This window comes from Phaenicophaeus curvirostris, chromosome Z (assembly GCF_032191515.1).
Source record: "Phaenicophaeus curvirostris isolate KB17595 chromosome Z, BPBGC_Pcur_1.0, whole genome shotgun sequence".
NCBI classification, from domain to species: Eukaryota; Metazoa; Chordata; class Aves; order Cuculiformes; family Cuculidae; genus Phaenicophaeus; species Phaenicophaeus curvirostris.
In genome coordinates, this window is record NC_091431.1 from 55,607,201 (window position 1) to 55,628,771 (window position 21,571).

General features: G+C 38.8%; 1 protein-coding gene across 2 annotated transcripts in view; it reads left to right on the forward strand.

Moving 5' to 3' along the window:
• PDE4D (phosphodiesterase 4D) overlaps positions 1-21,571 on the forward strand; it is a 600,157-nt gene that overhangs the window by 97,139 nt on the left and 481,447 nt on the right. The window contains exon 2 of one of the 2 annotated variants that reach the window (XM_069880216.1): positions 573-692. In XM_069880216.1, the coding sequence (XP_069736317.1) occupies positions 651-692 (42 nt within the window). In that variant the 5' untranslated portion in view covers positions 573-650. Of the gene's footprint in view, positions 1-564; positions 693-21,571 lie in introns of both variants that reach the window. The other variant, XM_069880215.1, reaches the window with a different exon arrangement.

Genomic DNA, 21,571 nt, shown 5'->3' on the forward strand with positions numbered 1-21,571 from the left:
AATCAGTTGCTAGAGCTTTTCCTTAGGTATTGTTATAATACAAAGACCAATCTGTTAAACTCTGACAACTATATGAAAGTACCCAACTGCTGCTTTAAGCATTCTCAGGCACCTAGATTTGAAAATTACTCTAGCTTGCTTTCTTTCCCTAAATTTAGCACATTTGCTGGTCTGAATAGTGTATAAGTTAACAAATCACCTCAGACTGAAAAACTGGCTAAAAATACCTGATAAGTGTTATTTCATTATTAGAAACCATACTGCCAATACCTAGTTAAATAACTGCTGCAAGAAGTCCTGCCTCAAAAGTCTGTAACTTTCTGTAATCGTTTGGGTTGGCATGCATTCTTTATTGACTGGAAAGCATGCACTATTTATGGATAGACTTGTTGCATGGTTCAGAGTAACCATATGTGTTGTGTGTTGTAGTGATAGATGAAACATCTGCTCTACTGGATCTTAGAATATTTGCAACTTTTATACCATGAAGCGGTGGCTTATGCCTGCATGTTGTACAGCTTGCAAAGACCTTGACAGTAATGAGATAAATTAATTTCCTTTCAGTATAAAAGCTGGTATTTGGATGGTCAAGGGATAAAACCTCTCCTTTGAAACTTGCTGAACACGTCTAACTTAGTCATACAGTCACCATGAACAAGAATGCCAGTATTCTACATGGGAGGAGCAAAAGTGTGAGTAGAAAGTTTTATTTTCCTTGCTTGTATTTTCATTATCAGTTTTCTTCCATAATACTCAGGTGCTGTGTTAGCCTTTCAGATACCACTTTCTCAGCAGGATAGCAAATGTGATAGAATTTTGCTATTTGTACCCTATTCTTGTATCTTTATCTGAAATAAATATACATGTGTGTGTGACTTGCACACAGAGGTGAGATTGTTGAATAGTAGTATGGTTTTTTAGTAATTTTTTTTTAAAATTGAGACATTTCTTTTTCAGACTGCATTTTTCTTCCCTGAGCATTTGTTGAAATGGAAGTTCATATACTTACTTTAATATACTCAGTCATAAATGTACGCCCTTGTATTGATGCTTGTATCAAGGACTGCACTCGCTATGGTAATGCATTGTTGAAATGTTAACTGTGTAACATTTCCGGAGACCAATGAGACAGTATGCTAATAATATATGTATAGATTTGAATGAGGCTTAATTTGTTTCCTTTCTGGGCTTTGTGGTGTTTTTTGTCCCATGTATATATGTCTCTTGGCACCCAAGAATATTACTGAAATAGAGAGGTTTGGGTGCTGCTGTAGGCTTTTTTGTCTTTCGAATGCTCCCAGAACAACGTTAACGTGGTATTATATACAAATGACTCTGCCTTACAGGCACAGATGAGAACTGTACTCCTCTCTGATATGCTGCTTCTGTGTTTAAGATGTTGAATATGACCCTTCTTCTCATAGACAAGGACACTTTCTTTAAGTGTTTTGGCAAGTGGCAATAAGAAAAAGAAGTGCTAGTGTGTGTCTACAAGGACACCATATCTACAACAAGAGAGGATACAGTTATATTTCCTGGTATGTAAACAGACTACACTTGCAAAATATTATAAACCACTCTGGATCCAGACTGTTCTCCCACAAGAATCTTCCACCCTGCCCTATACTGACACTGGGACTTCTTGTCTCTTCTTTGCTGCCGCTAATGCCTTGGTGTGTCTACTTCCTTCTCCCCTTTGCTGCCTCACTTTCCTAATCCAGTGGAATTGGCAATTGGACCAAGATGATGAGCTTACATAAGTTTATCTAGAATTACTCAAGTTCTACCCTGTTCTCTCAGGTGTGGGAAGAAAACATAGTTACCTCTGACCAGGCCTGACGTGGAGCTTTCTCATTCTGGCTGGGTGTTTCTGCTTGAGCTCGTTGCTGTTGTGAATAGTTGCTCTTTTTGGTTTATTCTTAAGAATTTCTTCTCACATAAATTCTCTTTATGTAGTTTTTTTCTCTCTTTTAATTTTACCATATGTAAAAGTACATGTATTGATGCTATCAATGCATGCTTATGTACCCATAGAGGAAAAGGAACAGAAGTATGTTACGTTCACCATGGTGCCACATTTTGATATGTGGATCATATATGTGGACCAAATAAACATTTCTTAATGAAATGAAGATAAGTATTCAGAGTGCTTAATAAATCTTCACTGTTGTTATCGTCTGACCTGCTGAAGAATTATGCAAGGCATGAGGGCGTCCATAAAATTTTAAGACTACAAAGCATAAAATTTTAGTGTTACCTGATCTAATGAGATTTCATCAGATTTGGGGGAAAACCCAGCATTTTTTTCAGTTTAAGTTTAAGAGAATGAACTTTTATTAAAAATATTAATATTTATTAGTTCCAAAGCTCTTCATATTTTAGTGCATCCTAGTATATTTGTTGTGAAATGAAGCTCTTAAAGTTAAATAAACATACTTAACATTTCAGAACCTCAAAGGATTTTTTAACCTGGAAAATAGATTTAAGTATTTTTAGTGTTAAATCCTAGTACATCTTGCTCTGTGAACTTAATCATGACTACCTGCAGCTATTTTTCTTTAAACTGTGTATATAAAATATTTCCTGCTGTTTGTTTGTTGGTTTTAAGTTGCAAAATATGTAATCCCTAAGAAATTATTTTAAGCCATGTGATACCATGCTGTTTAAATAATTTCTTGACTACTACTTGTAGGGATATAGCGGCAGTATTTGAACAAAGGTGACTTTAGAAAAGTGTCTCATTGTAATTGTTGAGGTGAGACAAAGATTTTACATCACATGATGGTTACATCAAATCTTCCCACATGTCTGTCAGATTGAATTTGACTTGTCAAAGTTAACCATGGACTGCCAGATCAGTTATTTTGTCAAAAGACCACCTAATGAATAAGTAAAAATGTCATCAGGGAACTGAATAATCTTAAAACTAAAAATGGAATACAGCTTTTATTTTTGTTTCATGGGATTTTTTCACATAGCTTTCAAAGAGGTTTTTATGTTTCTAGGAAACATGGCAATCAAAATCTTGCTTCAGTGGTATTGATGTCACTGAACATAATGGAAGATGAACATGCAAATATATGTGAATGTTTCAGGTTTTTTCACCAAATGTAGAACTAACTGTGCATCATGAGCCAGCTGAAGCTTAGTTTAGCAGTGTAGAAACTGCAGATAGAAAAGACATTATTAACATTTCAATTTTTTTCTCATAATGCATCTAATATATATTTAAAAATAATTCACAAGTAATCTTGTCATTGAAAATACATAGTTAATATTTATTTTTAAACTTCCTTTAATAGATTTTATTCCATTGCTTGTACTTCATGTCCTCAGACAGCATGATATGTATAATCCTGCTAGTCCTCCACCCTCTTCCTGGCTGGTTTGCACAGTATTGCTGTTCATTCTTCTGTTGTTATCCTATCAAGTTTCATCTAACTGTACTTTGTAATAAGGGCTTACATAGTAGTAAACTCTTTTTTTCACTGTTGCTCACAGCATTCAGTGAGGACATCTCCATTTATGTTCTTTCCATCTGCGCTTACTATTTGTCTAGTTCATCTTAGTCAGTTTCCTTAGGTAGCACTTTGTTTCTTTAAATGGTTTCCTCATAAATAAATTCCTCCTTTCCTGAAATGTCTGTTTTTCTGGTGTTCTGAATGGCTTAGAATATTCTAGGTGTTTTGTTGCTTTAACTTACTTGACTTACCATCTGGTACTTCTGAAAATACAGCTATATGTTCTTTCCCTCCCTCCCTTCCTCTACCCAATTTGGTTCTTATAAAAACCAACCCTCACATGGTTACTTCTAGTTTGGGGCAGGGTATTGACAGGCTATTGAAATATACTTTGTTGAATATTTTTATAACAAAACATTTAATTTTAGTATTTGTGGTTTAGAAGGTCTTCATATTATTTTCGTAACTGGATGAACAAGCCAATGTCTTTCTACAGACAGCTTTACAAATTTCAACATTATTTGTTCTTTATCAAAAAGTATATGTTAATAACTAGTATTTTTAAAATAAAACTTTCAGCCTGTCTTCAGTTAAATTAACACTCTTTCACTGATGATTAAAGTCCCATCAATAGTAAATAACTTTTCAATAGAGTATTATAATAACTAGATTTCTGTGAAAGTATGCTGTAGTATCTTTGGTCAGCTAAAGGAGGTAAGATTGTACTTTCAGGTAATAAAGGTGCTAGTATATGTGGAGAAAAGAAAAGTTACACTGTGTGGGCGTTCATCTTGGAACATAGTGTCAGAAGTGAGTCAACTCTTGTGAAAGCAGAAAGTAGCTATATTGCAAGAAAATGAACCAACTAAGAGGATATGTTTAGCAACTGGGCCTGTTTGAACTGTGTAATTTCAACAGTTTCAACAACAAAAAAGGAGTGGCAGGCAGAAAACAAAATTAGAGCACTTATGCTGCTGTGAGGAACAAAGGCTGCTGTGTGCTTCAACAGTATTCGGTCAGCCTTTCAACTTAAAAATATCTGTAAAAGCCTAGAAGTGTAAGACTTTTGGATTAATAAATGCACTACATATGAAAGCTGTAACTTCTATATAAACTTAGGTCACTCACAGGAGACAAAACAGCTGTCTCATTCTATGATCAAAACTACAAAAGCAAAGATGTGAGTACTGATGGGATCAAAATATCCTAGACCTCAAAAAGGAATGCTCAGAGAGGTTGTGGCAAAGCTTCTGAGGGTTTATCTGCATGCGGGAGTTGCTGTGGGGAGAGGGAGGTGGAGTGGAATGCAAAGTAGACGCAGAGCACCCGTAGAGAAGAAATGAAAAGGAAGGTGGAGAGCTATTTGCAAACCGCTGACTCACTGAGGTGTTTGCATCTGAAGTACTTAAGGCTAGGTTGTCATAACCTTTGCTTATGTTGTGGGTGAGTGATGAGGAAGTTAAAGACTTCCTTTATTCCTATGCTCATTTCTGCTTGGATTATGACTCAGAGAGTAAGCAAATGGTCAGGGAGACGGAATGTCACCCTTTCTATCCTAGCCAATCCAGTACACTCCTTTGCTCACCAGCTAGAGTAGCTACTCAGCAACAGGGCAAGACACTCTACACCAAAAAATAGAGTGATATTGTTCTCCGCAGAGGGTGTGAAGGAATTGCAAATAAGTTCAGTTCCTAGCCCTTTCCTGTTACAGTGCAGTTCCGTCAGACAGCAATCCTTGCTTTAGGTCAATAGTTCCAAGTAACCAATTCATCAACAGAAATGGGAGAAGCTTGCACAGTGTTCCAGAAGCATTTTTCATAATAAATTTGCATTACTTACAAATAAATTGATTTTTCTGTCATTGGAAATGGTTAGGTCCATTTATTAGCTGACAGAAGAATGCTTAGAGGGGGATTGCTTGGACTAACCATTCTTTATTAATGAGAAGCAGTTACATTGCTTATCATTTGCCTTTTTTCCACCCTTCCATCTGTAATACAGCCTTTCCAAAGGAAACAAGGGATAAAAATGGCAAAGGTGGAATATGGCTAAACATCAAACTGGTTGCGCTCTTTTTCCCTTAATGTTAGTTGCTGTGGTCACCTGGTAGAATAGACATTTTAAGTAGCAAGTACCTTTAAGCAATGCAGCAGCTGTTGCACAGGAAATGCCTGAAGAGAGAGTATGTAATGCCTGCGGCATCTTTAACCCTTTCTGTACATTTTCTAACATTCCTTCTACAGGGGTTAGTAACTTATGTTCATGATGAGAGTCTGATTTGAGAAGGAATGGCTGGATTTGGTCACTAATAAATTAATTCCTTTAATAGCCAATTCCTATTGATTAAATCAGTTTGGAATAATTTACTGTATTCACATGTGTACATTTGACAATCCTGTTTAATTGTGGGATTATCTTTTGGAGACAAAGAAAAGGTTCTATAGCAGGAAGATACTAGTGTATTCCTGACAAAGCAATTGCGAATGTGTTTCTTTCCTCCCACTCACTCTGGATTTCTTCCTTTCTGTCTTCTACCCTCTCCAGTCTTTCATGGATGTTCTGACTAATGTTTCCAGCCTTCTGATATAGATCAAATCTCAAAAATCTGTTCTCCATGCTTTTTGTCCTTCTGCCTCTAATATTTTTGACATTAATGCACACACTTTCATCATCATTCTCCCTTTCTTTCATGACTCATCTCCTGGTTCATCTCCTGCCTACCTTCTTGACTAAGTTCCAGCCTTTTTGAATAAGTTTTACCTCCTTATGTCAGGTTTGGGAAGTACTTAGAAGTTTGTGACTTATAATGGCACCATTTTGGAACGTGAAAATAGTGCTACCTATATGCTAAAGGGGCATAACAAGCCTAAACTAAAACTGAAATGTCATCCATAATTATGAAGATTTAAAAAAAATTATCTGTGGATCAATAATATTTATTTAGTTTAAATTACATCAACAGAAAAATTCTCTTAAGGGTTTAACTGGGTCTCCATCAGGTTTCAAAAACCATGTCTTTTGATACAACTTCAATACAGTTTGAGAATACGGTTAAAGGAAGTAGACAAGCAGCATTATCTTTAACCAAGTCTGTGCAGCAAAAAAGCCCATAAAATGCTCATTTCTTCCTTCAGCGCTGGGGCTCGTTAATGTAAATATTTTCATTTTCAAAGTGGATCTAATAGCCACACCTGTTTCCAAGATATTTGGTTAAACTTTTGGTTTAGCTGCAGCTGATGCTTTGGAGCTAGATCTTGAATAACGTTCCTAAAAGACCCTATAAGGTCTATGAAGTTTTTGTTCCCATCCCTATGCAGAAAGAGCTCAGAGAGAATACAACTGTGCTGTTTGTCCATCTATACTCCACTTCTGTTCTTTATCTTTTTCACATTTAAATATGCAAAATATTTTCATTTCCTCCCTTTTGTCTCTTCATAGAGCCAATTAAAATTGTCCCAGCTCACCACCCTTTCAGTAAGTCCTAACAGAAATTGTTTATTATTTTTATGCCTTCAAACAACACTTTGTGAATTACCTGCCTTTGTCTTTTCCATCCTGAGATGGAAAAATAAAGGATGCTCAATCTTGCTCTAGGGTTAGCACTTCTATCTCATATCCTCCCTTGGAAGCAACTATTTGCTTTTCAGATCTATCTGCTTTTCTTATTGATCTGTACTTTGCTGTTGCTCTCATTTTCTCCCCTTTGTTTTTTAAATTCAGGATACTCTCTCAATAAGAACAATTACTAAAGATTTCAATAATGGAAGTCTAATTTTGATGGAATTTCAATACGATATGTGGCCCTCCTGAATTCTAAGCTTCTTTGGTAGATCTTTCGAGTTTTGCAGTTGCTTTATATTTCTAGCTCTTAGTTTGCACCTATGTGTTTCAGACTTGCTTATAGTTATTTGTGGTCCTACCTGCTGGTTGATAATGTTACTTGGGTCTCTCATAGGATGTTAGACCAGTCATCTTTCTTTCCTGTGTAGGATCCAGAAAGATAATGAAGCAATTATGCGATGCCCAAAATACTTAATCTGTTACAAGACGTACACTGAACCAATTTCTGTTAGCTGCCTTACCAGATAGTATAGCAACATGCTGATCAGGACACTTTGCTGAAAAATGTAGTGGTGGTAGTAGTAGTAGTAGTAGCAGCAGCAGTAGTAGTAATCACCATCATCATCATCACCATGGCATATATGAAAAAACCAAGGCAGCAATATCAAAGTGACATTTAGGAAATTTACCTGCTTTTAAATAAATACAAACTACATCTGATTGTATCATGATTTTAAAAATGGGCTAACATAGTATTTTTGGCTAAAATATTGAGGAAAACATAAAAATGTATGAGAGGGTGGATATTTTTTCAGTGTATATGCTATGTTTCTTCTGATAACTTTGAATTACCAAGTCTTGAGAAAACTGATTTCAAAGCATAAATAAACTATTAAAAATACATAGAAGCAGTACTGCCTAACTTCTCCATTACGTAAAATAAATTACCGAGGTTTTATTTGAGTTTTTAAATGGATTTGGAAACTTAGATAAGGGCTATCATACTCTTGTCGACATTTTTTTCAATGTATGTGCTTTACACATTATGTCACTTAATAGTCAACTTCTGTCTCTTTCTGGAGCAGAACATTATGTATCACTGATTTCCCAGCAGAGATCTATATCTACATTACATGACACCTAGATATTGCTTAGTAACTGCAGTCTTTGACTGACAATGTAAGAGCAGATGAACTAGAATGGGAGGGGAAGACTATACATGGATGGTGAGAAAAAAATTTAATCCATTTGTTACATACCTACAAGCATCTGCCTCTGTCCTCTTCTTTGGTTGTTTTGCTTCAAGAAATAAAATGCTAGAAGTATTCTTGGTACCTTTAAAAACTTCTTTCTAGAAAAATAATTTCAGCTGTTAGTCTGTTCATAAGAAACCAGCTCAACGGCACAATCTGTATAGTAAAAGCTCAAGTCTCAAGGGTTTTGCTGTGCAATTTTCAAAATAAAGCAATCGTCTCAGTTCAAATATCCTTACTTAATGATCCTCTCTTGATAGAACAAATTAGGCTTTCTGTGTTCATCGTGTGAAGTGGCAGCTCTTCTCTCTCTGGAAGGGATTCTTTTAAGAAAATAAAAAGTAAAACTACATTGGAAAATGAGATGACATATAGCCATGAATAGTGGTGTGTGGTTTTCTAACCACAGGAGATAAAAGGAGTGTGAAGGGAACATCACAAAACAGGTATGGCTTTACTTGAACCTTCCTTCAAGTTTCTTTGCAGACTGTTCTGACATCTCATTCTGGCAATTCACTCACTTTGCAGACAGAATTGGTTTAAAACACCAAATAACACCTAAAACTGGACTTTGGAGACAGGTACAGTTGTCTTCTAGTGTCAGATTGATTTTTTCCTTCAAACTATGTTTTTCTTGGGGCAAAAGATGATACTGTTAATACGTTAAGTTGTATATTGCAAATTTGAATATTACTTTTGTGTCAAATGAGTGCCCACAGTATGAGGGTTAGCAGGGTCTTCACTAAGGAGAGCTACTACTGTCTGCCATGGACTGCTGAGCTGTAAGCATCATAAAACTGCTGTCAGATGTAAACTTTTATTAATCAAGGGGTTTTATTCTTAAATCATCAAATGGTACTTCGTCTTACTGACCTTTAAGCAAAACTGAACTGGTATAAAGGACAGACAGTAGTGATAACTGTTACTTACCCATTTAATTCCTCTTACAGTTCTTTTCCCTCCTGCACCTTTTGGAATCACTCCAGACTGAAAAATCTCAGATAATCTAATTATGTAAAAACAACTGTCGTGAATTTCCTTTTTGTGTGTTCTCCTGATAGAATCAAAAGTTACCATGTTACTCTCTAGATGTGAAGATTTAAAAAATATTACTACTTAGATTGCTAGGTAATAAAAGCATATAGAAAATAATTAGAATGCTGACAACTTTTGAACATGGTTATAAGAGCTTTTATAAATACTTCCACTAAAATTGCTGCTTCATATTTTCCAAATCGCCCTCTGGTTTCACTGGTTGTGCAGTGCCTTGAGTAACGATGCAGCGCCAGCAAACCATTTCTATTTCTTTAATCAGGCATTGGATCAGAAGTCTGATCAGAACTGTTGCTATTTTACAAGCATCTGCTATTTTCACGATTGCTTCTTACTTTTCATCTGCACTTTGGTACAAAGATTTAATTAAAGTAGTTAAAATAACAGATAACAGATGTGATCTACTCAACTACAAGTCAGCACTTAGAAAATCCTCTGTGGATGAACAGAAATTAAACCAACTACGTTCTGTAATTTTTTTCAATTACTTTGCACACCAAATTTAGTTAATCACTGTCGTCTTACACCTTTTGAATAGCTAATAACACGGGAATTCTCAATAGTTACCTACAGACTCTGCAAAAGGTATTTTGGAGACGTGAAATTTCCTACTGACAGTGTTCTCCACTGTTTCTTTCATTTCTATTTTGTTACATTAAATAATGCGCAGACCTATTCTCTTGGATGAGTTGCGAGCTGCAGAAGTAGAGACTGGAACCTTTAAATCTTATAGATTGTCATGGCAAGCTCATCAGTCTCAAGTGTGCTGCGCAGTGAATGATGTGTAACTTGCATAATTCCTGGGGAAAGCAAACTGCCGTATTTGGTCATTCCAATTACAAGACTCAACACGCTAACTGTGGCTGAGTCCTGAATCTTCACCTGTTTCCTTCAGCTACAGAATTACATATATGTAGAAAAGTGTGTGCATGTGGAAAAGGGAAAGAGAAAGTGAGACATTTTTTCCCCTAGAAAATCTAATTAGAATTAAATTTATGCTAATGAATTAGTTCATGCTGACCATATTATCATTTGCTGAGTTGCTACTTAACAGACTTTATACATCAGCAAAATAGTCAAGATAAATTGGAATGCCTTTCCCTCCCACCCTGCGTTCACAAGTACTAGGTCCCTGTTAATTTTTCCTTTGGTTAACCATATATTCCTATTCCTTTCCTCAGTGAATAACAATACCTCCTACTGTTTCAATTCCAGTTTGTGGCGCTATTTTAACTTTGACCTCTCCTCTGGCTGTGTTTCTCTATGAGCAATCCCCCTAAAAATAGTAATTGTAAGGTAATTTTAAAAAACCCCACTGTACTATTCTAAGGTTGAATCAATGAGTAGAGAAGTAATAGAGAAACCATAGTAAAAGTAGTGTGTTTGGGAGAGAGAACATTATTTTGGCGCCAGGAGCATAAAAATCTAGCTGTGATAGATAAATTGAAATAATAAATATAATACATTTCATTCATCACTAAGGAAAAACAAAAAAAATAGTGTATTAAAGTACATACATGGTTGAGAATACCAAAAAACTGCTTTCACAGAGCTGAATAATATTCTTGCCTTGGGAAAAAAATGCTGCTCACTCCGGAGAAGTTTCTATTGGCTTTACAATATTCCTTGAGGTTCTGGCAAAAGAAAGCCCCTAGGCTTTGTTAGGTCATGAGTTTAAAAGTGTTTAAAACTGATCTGCTACTTTTGTCAAGGATCTGGTAAAGTAAAGCCTTGGTTGGTGTTTTGCAGAAGAGAAAGGAAGCAATTTGTGACATAAGAAAGTGCACTTTATGCAGCCCTGAAAACCTCTATGCAGCTTTGCACAAGTGTTTTTGCTGGGAGTGATGAAGTTTTAGAAACCCAGAATCTGTATTCCAAAAGGGCAAAAATAACATTTTTCTACTTGTTGCTGCCTGGTGGTGGTAAACAGAAAACATACCATTGAATGTCCAGACTACTTTTACAGGGTAGATATGAAACTGAAAAGCAATTGTCTCCCTTCCACACTTAACTTTTGGTTGCTTAGCATTTTCAATCACTGTGGTCTATCTAAACTGAGTTCTTGCATGCTGGCTTTCCATTCAGTGCAGTCCCAGCCAAACAACTCTAAATGGCAGGACAACATGCAGCTACTAAAAAAAAGATGTAGAACAGATGATGATGCCTAAACCCATGGTAATGCTGTACATGCAGTTGTATCTTATCCCCTACTAGTCTTGTGAATGAGTCAATAAGAAAGGAAGAATCTTGGTGCAAGTTAAATTTCGAAGTTTTTGTGTGGTGTCTTTTGGGCTTTTTGAAAGCAGATACATGAGCAAAACTATCTCTTCAGTGAGGGCATGCAGACTTGTCAGAGACATGCTGTTAATATTTTGAAGGCAATTTCTAGACCAAAAAGAAAACAGTTGCATTAAAAGCAGAATGATCATTGTAATCTCTGAATCTTGTTCAATCTGAAAAGCCTGAAGGGGGAATGAACGCTACAGATGTTGCTGGGGTTGCATTCTTAGTAGCCTTTCCTTACTTCCAAGAGCAGGAGTAGAGGACAGGAAAGGAAAGAATGCTGATATAGTGACTCTTGAAACATACTAGATTGAACAAAAGTTTGCTAACACACTCTTACTTCGCATACACTGGGATAGTGCATCAAGGATATAGGCAATTACTTCACGCATTAGCACTTTACTGCCTTTTTCTGTCCATGCCCAACCTTTCTCTTCCCCCTGCCCCAGTACTTCCAGGGCCTTGAAATTAACAGTTCTGTTACAAAAGTGTTTTCAGAGAAGAAAATAACAACAGGAGGAAGTGTGCAGTTTGCCTTAGTTGGAGTGAAGGGGAAAAGTTTGGGTGTTATAGCTTAGCCAAAAAGCTAGGGTCTTACAACTCAGAGGAACAGCTACTAAAAACTTGTCTACACAAATCTGAATGAAACAATGTTTTTATGTTCTTACCTATGCGGCAGCCTGTCACAGATGCCCTGCATTATTAAAAATAAATAAATAAAAAATCTACTTCTGATGTCAGAATTATTTTCTGGCTGCTATAGAAATAACAGTAATTCATGACATCACCAAGGCAACACAGAAATAACATTGTAAGCATCCTTTCATGTTGAGTGTGAGAAACTCCAAAATTGTGGACTGGACAGTAGTAGTGGAAGGTGTGTGTTGTTTAGTTGGTGGCCAGAGGTTAAAAGGCCACATGGGATGATTATGTAGGAAAGACTTTATTGATAGGATTAGTGAACAGGAGCAGATTCAAACAACAGACTGTATTTCTAATAATTTTTCTCATTCATGAAGTACTAAGAAGTGCAAGTCTTTCAGTTATCAGAACAGAATCTCAGAAGCAGTCTTATGCAGGGCTAGTAAAAGTAAGATACATAGCTTAATACAGCATTTGATAACTATAAGAGTGGGAGAAGATGTTTTTAAAGTTGGAACTTCTTGTAACATAGATATAAAACAAACAAACAAAAAAGCTGATAACATGCAAACAACGAACTAGATGATAAAAAAAAAAATCATTTATAAGCCCAGAACATCTGGAGTTGAGGCTGTTCATTAATGTTCTGCTGCTAGACTAAAAAATGTGAATTTTTCCTCTTGCTGCATTATGTTTGCAGTGAATGTTGCCGCTCCATTTTTAACTCTGCATAAATGAATAAATAAGATTTCTAAGAGTTTAATTTCTGGAAGCTTGCATACTATTGCTAAAGAAGTCTTAAATTTTGGAAAAGGCCAATATTTTTAGTTATGGAACTGAGTTTGTACAGTGTCAGTTTCACAGTAGATGAAAATTTTCTCAGTATTTGGAATGCCTGTGTGAACAGAAATAAGCTATTTCTGTAGAGGTTGGCAATATCACAGTACAAATTTGTGCCCAGATCTTGCACATTTTCATCTTTCATTTCTATCCAAAAGGCTAACAATCCATTTCCTCCCTTCCTCTCTCCAAAGCACATGGATTTTTTTACAAAAAGTGTTTTAAAATAACAAATACCTAGAAAAATAAATTTATCATATTATTGCATGATATTAGTTCAAGGGGTGTAAAATGGATTATATTTGTAAATGCTTTTATTTATTGGCTATGAGGAATGGCCTGTTAGCAGACAATTACCCGATTCTTACGTGAACACAGAATGATGCCTGCCCATGTGTTGAGTTGTAGCCACTTGTTATGTCTATACAGACTCCTGTGTAGTGCCAGAAATCTGTTCTCTGTGCTCATTTGTTGCTCATGGAGACACAGAGCTCAAGCACTAAATTTGTGTTTTAAGAGCTGCAGAAAAATTTATAAGCAGACAGAAAGAGTGTGCATTCTTTAGAAGTTCAACAGCAGGCACCTCTTTACATCTGCCCACATTGACAATATTTTTTTCTTACTGTTGTAACTTCACAGTATCAGCCACGGAAGTTTATATTTATTAAATAAAATACTTCCATGTTCTGAGATTTGTGTATGACCTATAAAATTTATGGCATAATCAAGTATAGAAAGCAGTAAGGGGAATGTCTAGTATTTGAAGTGTTTCCACAATTTAGATGAAGACAGTTATCTTTTGGCATAACAATATCATTTTTATAGAGGTTATTTTAGGGAAGAAATAAATCAATCTTTTGTTGTTGTTGTTTTTTAAAGGAAATGCCTTATGGAGGTTTTGTTGAAGATACTGAGAGTAAATTCTGTTTGCTGCTTTGAAACAAAGTGATACTGAATTTAAACATATACAAAATGGGCATTTGTGATCCCAGAATTCAGGTCTCATTTTATTTTCTATTTTTAAACTGAAGAAGAATCTAAGATAGTGGCAACACTATGACCCCAATTCTGTCCTCCACAAAGCAAGTGTTCAATTTTTAAATTTTTAATTATTTGCAGAAAGGCATCTATTGTGGAATTTATTTAGAAATTTGGTTTTGGAGCAGGCCTTCCTTGTGTTTCACAGGTCGTAGGATAAATTGCTGATACGTCATTGCCAAATTCACCATATGATGCAACTCTCCCTGCTTGACCAGCTTGTATTAAAGGTGACAGGTAATGCAGTCTGAAAATAATTGAGGCCTTCTGTTGGCACAGGAGGGCACTTCCACTGTCATGCAAATGAGATCTATTGACATTTAGTTGTGTTTTCTTTTTCTTTGTTTCATTATTTAATTAATGTGAACTCTGGAAGCAGAGGAAAGCATTCCCATTTTCACTGTGACATATGGTGAAGAACACATGTTCAGCTTTCTTCATTCTTATATTCATTAAAATTCAGATTTATAAAATAACTGGAAAATAATCTGGGAATAGTAAATTACTTTTAGATAAGGAGACATATTGAAAAGTGGTGTGTAGCTGTGTTTGTAGAAGTCTTAAAAATAATGGAAAATAGCATTAATCCATTGAGTGGTACAGTTACAGCTGTCTATGAGGAAATTGCGGCAATGATTAGATTTTTATAAATCCTACACTAGGCTAAATAAATGGGACTACCATCATCTCCCCTTTCACTGCTGGAATGAAAAGCATAAGGATGTTATTGCTCGTGTCAGAAAGGGACAGTCTGTAACTCTTGAACTCCATGTGGTTTGCAAAAGCTTACTGAAGAGCCAAGTTTAATTTGTAGTTTGATTCTGACAATTTATTCACTCAAGCTAAATCACTCATCAAGCAGCATGGATTTTAGCCTGCTGCATGGACTACATGCACTGCAGTTGATTTTATACTTTCGCTGTAGTACTTCCATTATACAAACACTATTATGAGACAGCATAACCTCACTACTTGAAATTTGTGAGATAATATGATCTGTTCTCTTGGACTGCTTTCTCCAAAGAACAGTCAAGAACTTATAAGAGATTAGGAACACGAGTGGGTGACAAAAATGGAAAATACGTATATGTAATATATTTGCTCTGCATATTTTTATTGGCAACCATACACTGCAACTTGAAATCAAATAGTATTTTAAACACCATCTATTCATATTAGAGTAGAAATTGGCTGTTGAAGAGATGTGCAATTGTCAAAATATGCAGATAACATAAAACTTCCTACAAAGCAATATCTAAAATGACTTCCTGTGAAATGCATATATTACTAATTTGAAGTGAACTAAATTCCTGAGGAGCTGTTATGACAAATACCTGGGTTTGAGATAAGCCTAGGAATTTTTCAACTTAACCTTATACTCAAACATCCTGAAATAGGGAAGGTAGATGGTAATAGCATACAAAGAGTGCTATGACGTACTCACATCCATATGAAAGAGAAGAACCATATATACACGTTTTTTAGGTAAATTGAATTTAAAATTTGTGCACAGGTCACATTATGTCTGAATCAGAAAGATGTGCTTCTATGAGTGGCAAGAAAAGCTTTAGATTTTATCCGAATGAGGAAATGTTGTTATGAGGAATACTGTTTAGCAGAAATAAAACCCCTTAAAACTAGATTTTAAATAATGAATGGGAATAATCCTTTAGAATAGAATTCCTACAGAATAAATTAAGAAATATTAAGGTGTGTAAAATGGTAGAATCATACCCCTACTTTCCTATCATGATCTGCTTCCTTGTCATGTCTGCCAAATGCATCTGTCCAATGAATGTTTTTTGTTCTTAAAAAAAAAAGATAATTTTGCTTATTGTGCCTGGAAGTTAGCCCCTTAAGTATTAATGCTGGTCTTGGAAAAGGTTATTACTGGCTTCTTGTCATTTAAGGTGAGGGCAGTATGGCGTCTGATAGATCACTGAACAGTTTTAAAGGCAAAAAAATATAAATATGGAGTTAAAAAGAAAGTAATATTAAAATACATCACTGCTTTGCAATAGAGTGTTCTGAACGTGGCAAAGAGGTGCGGGGCAGTTTGAGCAGCGGTTCGAGTGGGCTGGGCAAGAAGGCAGGGCACAGAGAGGACCTAGAGACTAGACAGAAGACACCAAAGACCATGGTAGCCACCCAGCAGAAGATTAAAGCTGCTCCGTGTGCTGCAGCAGGCAGGATGGATGCTGCCACCCAGACAGAGCCACAGTGGGTGCAGCAGCTACCCAGACCCTGGGCTGCAGGCAGGGCCCCCCTCCAACACCAGCTCGTGCTTCTGTTACTGGCTCCACTGGTGAAAGCTGCGCTCGAGTAGGGGAACTCCTTCACATGGTGGAGGAGTTAAGGGAGGAGGTGAAGAGGCTGAGGACCATCAGGGAGTGTGAGAAGGAGATAGATCAGTGGAGTAGTGCCCTCTCACTAACTCAGCAGCCTGCTGGAGCTGGTGTGTCCAAACACCATCCACCTGCAAACTGCAGGGTTGGGGTTACAAGAGATGGGGAGTGGCAGCAAGTTCCTGCCAGAGGAAGGAAACCTGCTCCCCTCACCCAGACAGCAAAACCCCAGATCCCCCTGGTGAACAAGTACCATGTGCTGCAGGTGGAATCCAATCCTGAGGATGAGGATGATGGCTCCCACAGCCTAGAATCCTTCCCTAGGCTGTACTATCCTCAGGAAAAGATAAAAACAAACTCCATTAAGAAGAAGAGGAGAGTGATTGTTGTAGGGGACTCCCTCCTAAAAGGAACGGAGGGACCCATTTGCAGACCGGACCCGCTCCACAGAGAGGTCTGCAGCTTACCGGGGGCATCAGGGAAGGAGGTAGCTAGAAAACTTCCTTCCCTGGTCCACGAGACAGACTACCATCCTCTGATAGTAGTCCAAACTGGTAATGATGATCTAGTAAACAGAAAGACTAAAGCCATCAAGAAAGACTTCAGGGCCATTGGGAAAATGATGGAGGGCTCTGGGGCACAAACAGTATTCTGTTCCATCCCAAGGCTAAATAGAGAGGAGCTGGAAGTCAGGAAGAAGAATTCGATTAATGTCTGGCTCCGAGCCTGGTGTGAGGAAAGGGGCTTTGGCTTCTTTGATCATGGGGTGGCTCACGTACCCCCAGACTTTGTTGCTAAGGATGGGACACGTGTGTCTCCTAGGAGGGCTAAAGCCCTTGCTAAAAACCTAGCTAAGCTCATAAATTGAGCTTTAAACTAGATGTGAAGGGGGAGGGGGTTGAGCCCAGGCTAGACAGGAACGAGCCTGGATGAGGGGCAATGGTGATTTGGAGAGGGTGTGCTTGTGTGGACCACCAGTACCTCACCACACAGAAAGTGGGGGAGAACACACCTGGGGGTGCTAAGGGAGATACGGGCACTCTGACGCTAGCTACTCCAGTTACCAGGCAATTGGGAACAAACTCTGTTCCCTCTAAGAAGGCTGAAGGCACAGCAGCTCAGCTGAAGTGCATTTACACCAATGCATGCAGCATGGGGAATAAGAAGGAAGAGCTGGAAGCTGTTGTAGGGCAAGGAGCCTATGATGTTGTTGCCATCATGGAGATGTGGTGGGATGACTCATATAACTGGAGTACAGCTCTGGTGGGGTACAAACTCTTCAGGTGGGATAGGAAGGGTAGGAGAGGAAGCGGGGTAGCCCTCTTTGTAAGGGAGGACTTGGACACTGTTGAGATGGATTATGGTGATGAGGAGATCGAGTGCCTGTGGGTTAAAATCAGAGGAGCCCACCAGAAGGTAGATTTTGTGATGGGAGTCTGTTACAGACCACCCAACCAAGGAGAAGCAGCTGATGAGCTCTTCTATAAACAGCTGGGGTTAATCTCTAGATCGATGCCTCTCATTCTTGTGGGAGACTTCAATCTTCCTGATACCTGCTGGAAGTACAATAGAGCAGAAAGGAAGCAGTCTAGGAGGTTCCTGGAGTGTGTGGAAGACAACTTCCTTGCACAGCTGGTGAATGAACCAACAAGGGAAGGTGCCCTCCTGGACCTGCTGTTTGTGAACAGAGAAGGCCTTGTGGGGGATGTGGCAGTAGGTGGACGCCTAGGACAAAGTGATAGTGAGATGATAGGGTTTTCTGTTCTAGGTGAAGTGAAGAGGGTGGTTAGTAGGACAGTAGCATTAAATTTCCAGAGGGCAGACTCTGAACTCTTCAGAAGGCTGGTTGGCAAAGTCTCATGGGAGACAGTACTTAAGGGCAAGGGAGCCCATGAGGGCTGGGAGCTCTTCAAAAACGAAATCCTAGCAGCTCAGGAGAAAGCCATCCCCATGTTCCGGAAAAAAAGCCGGCAGGGGAGAAAGCCAGCTTGGTTGAACAGAGAGATCTTGAGTGATATCAAGAGGAAGAGAAATGTTTATGGCCTCTGGAAGAGGGGACAGGCCTCTTGGGTGGACTACAGGAGGGAAGTGAGATTGTGTGGAGAAAAAATGAGAAGGGCTAAGGCTCAACTAGAAATCAGGTTGGCAAAGTCTGTGAAAGATAACAAAAAATCCTTCTATAAATATATAAATAATAAAAGGAGGACTAGGGAGACCATACAGTCCCTCTTGGATGCAAAAGGAACAACAGTGACAGGGGATGAGGAAAAGGCTGAGGTACTTAATGCCTTCTTTGCCTCAGTCTTTAATTGTAAAGAAAGTCATTCCAACTGTGTAAAAACCCAGGAGATAGAGGAGCAAAATGAGGCTCCCACGATCCAAGAGGAGGTGGTCAGAGCCTTGCTAGCCTGACTAGACAGTCACAAGTCTATGGGGCCGGATGGGATTCATCCAAGGGTATTGAAGGAGCTGGCGGATGTGCTGGCCAAACCCCTTTCCATCATCTTCCAACAGTCCTGGAAGACTGGGGAAGTCCCACTGGACTGGAGGCTGGCTGATGTTGTGCCCATCTACAAGAAGGGTCGCAGGGAGGATCCAGGGAACTACAGGCCTGTCAGTCTGACCTCAGTGCCAGGGAAAGTCATGGAGCAGGTGATCTTGAGTGCTATCATGAAGCACATGCAAGAGAACCGGGTGATCAGGCCCAGTCAACATGGGTTCACAAAAGGCAGGTCTTGCCAGACTAACCTGATCGCCTTCTGTGACAAAGTGACTCGGCTGCTGGATGAGGGAAAGGCTGTGGATGTATCTTCCTGGACTTCAGTAAAGCCTTTGACACAGTTTCTCACAGCATTCTGCTTGAGAAACTGTCAGCCTCTGGCCTGGATAGGCGCACACTCTCCTGGGTGGAAAACTGGTTGGATGTCCGGGCCCAGAGAGTGGTGGGAAATGGTGCAAAATCCAGCTGGAGGCCAGTGACAAGTGGGGTTCCCCAGGGCTCGGTGCTGGGTCCAGCCCTATTCAATGTCTTTATCAATCACCTGGATGAAGGCATTGAGTGCACCCTTAGCAAGTTTGTAGACGACACTAAGCTGGGTGGAAGTGTGGATCTGCTGGAGGGTAGGGAGGCTCTGCAAAGGGATGTGAACATGCTGGACCGCTGGGCTGAGTCCAATGGCATGAGGTTTAACAAGGCCAAATGCCGGGTCCTGCACTTAGGGCACAACAACCCTGTGCAGTGCTACAGACTAGGAGAAGTCTGTCTAGAAAGCTGCCTGGAGGAGAGGGACCTGGAGGTGTTGGTTGACAGCGACTGAACATGAGCCAGCAGTGTGCCCAGGTGGCCAAGAAGGCCAATGGCATCTTGGCTTGTATCAGAAACGGCATGACCAGCAGGTCCAGGGAGGTTATTCTCCCTCTGTGCTCGGCACTGGTGAAACCGCACCTTGAATACTGTGTTCAGTTCTGGGCCCCTCACCACAAGAAGGATGTTGAGGCTCTGGAGCGAGTCCAGAGAAGAGCAACAAAGCTGGTGAAGAGGCTGAAGAACAGGCCTTATGAGGAATGGCTGAGAGAGCTGGGGTTGTTTAGCCTGGAGAAGGGGAGGCTGAGGGGAGACCTCATTGCTCTCTACAACTACCTGAAAGGAGGTTGTAGAGAGGAGGGTGCTGGCCTCTTCTTCCAAGTGACAGGGGACAGGTAAGAGGGAATGGCCTTAAGCTCCACCAGGGGAGATTTAGGCTGGACTTCAGGAAAAAGTTTTTCACGGAAAGGGTCATTGGTCACTGGAACAGGCTGCCCAGGGAGGTGGTTGATTCACGTTCACCGGAGGTGTTTAAGGCACAGGTGGACGAGGTGCTGAGGGGCATGGTTTAGTGTTTGATAGGAATGGTTGGACTCGATGATCCGGTGGGTCTCTTCCAACCTGGTTATTCTATGATTCTATGACAGCTGTTCTCTTTCTTCCTTAATTAATGTTCTCGATAAGACAATGCAGTAGATTTAAGCTAGTCAGACTTTACTGAAACATTTAATACAGCATCCCACATGCATTCATTAGTTAACATGGAGAAGGCAGCGATCAGTTTAAGAATTGTAAGTTGGACAAAGAATTATTTAAAGGACATGCAGTAGATTCTGTTGGAGTAATATCTGTGAGTCTGGTGGGAAGTTACACAGAGATTTCCTTTGTGGTTTGGTTGACCTGATTTTTTCCTAGTTCTGAGGCATCATTGGTGAATGGAAGACTGATTATCTCCTAATAAGATTTTAGTGGCCTACTGGACTACCTGAAATAGGAAGAAATTTAATAACTTGAAATAAAAGGTTGCACATGTGGGGACTTAATAACAAATATTTCTGCCATAATTTGGAGGTTTATCAACTTCAAAGTATGGAAGACAAGACAGACCTCAGTCTCATACTACATCACAGATTTACTTATAGTTAACAATGTGAGGCTGCTGTGAAAAAGAAAAATGGGATTCCAATAAGCATAAGGCAAACTTTATCCGCTATTGAAATGACTACTATTGTCTTGTCTAGTGGAAAAACATCCAGCTGGAATATTGCATACGTTTCTCATGTCTCAAGTTTGAGAAAACTTTATCCATAGTGGTAGAGGTATGATATGGAAGAATAATATGATGTCATGCTCCAGAATCCTCTTAAAGAGGAAATGAAAAGTGATAGTAATGGAGAAATAAAATCTGGGAACCGTGAATTTTTAAGATCTTGCTTAAACTCAAGGAAGTACCCATATAAAACTGAAATAACTTAACAGACAGGAATAAATTTAGGCTGAATATGGCTGCCAGGGAAGTGAAATTTCAGAGCAGACTTCCAGCTAGGTGAGTTGGAAGAACTGATTTTGATTACTTTGTGAGAGGAGTAGCGGTAGTAGAGGACTTAATTTGATCATGGAGCAGGATTAATAGAACCCTTTGCAGGAGGATTTAAGGAGCCTTTTCTAGTCTGTGATTTTATTACTGGATTCACAGTTAGGCCTTCCAGATGTATTGGATATGTTCGCAGGCTTCTTAATATAGCTACATTTGACAACCTGACAAGCTAGCTGCTATTTCCGTTGAAGTGA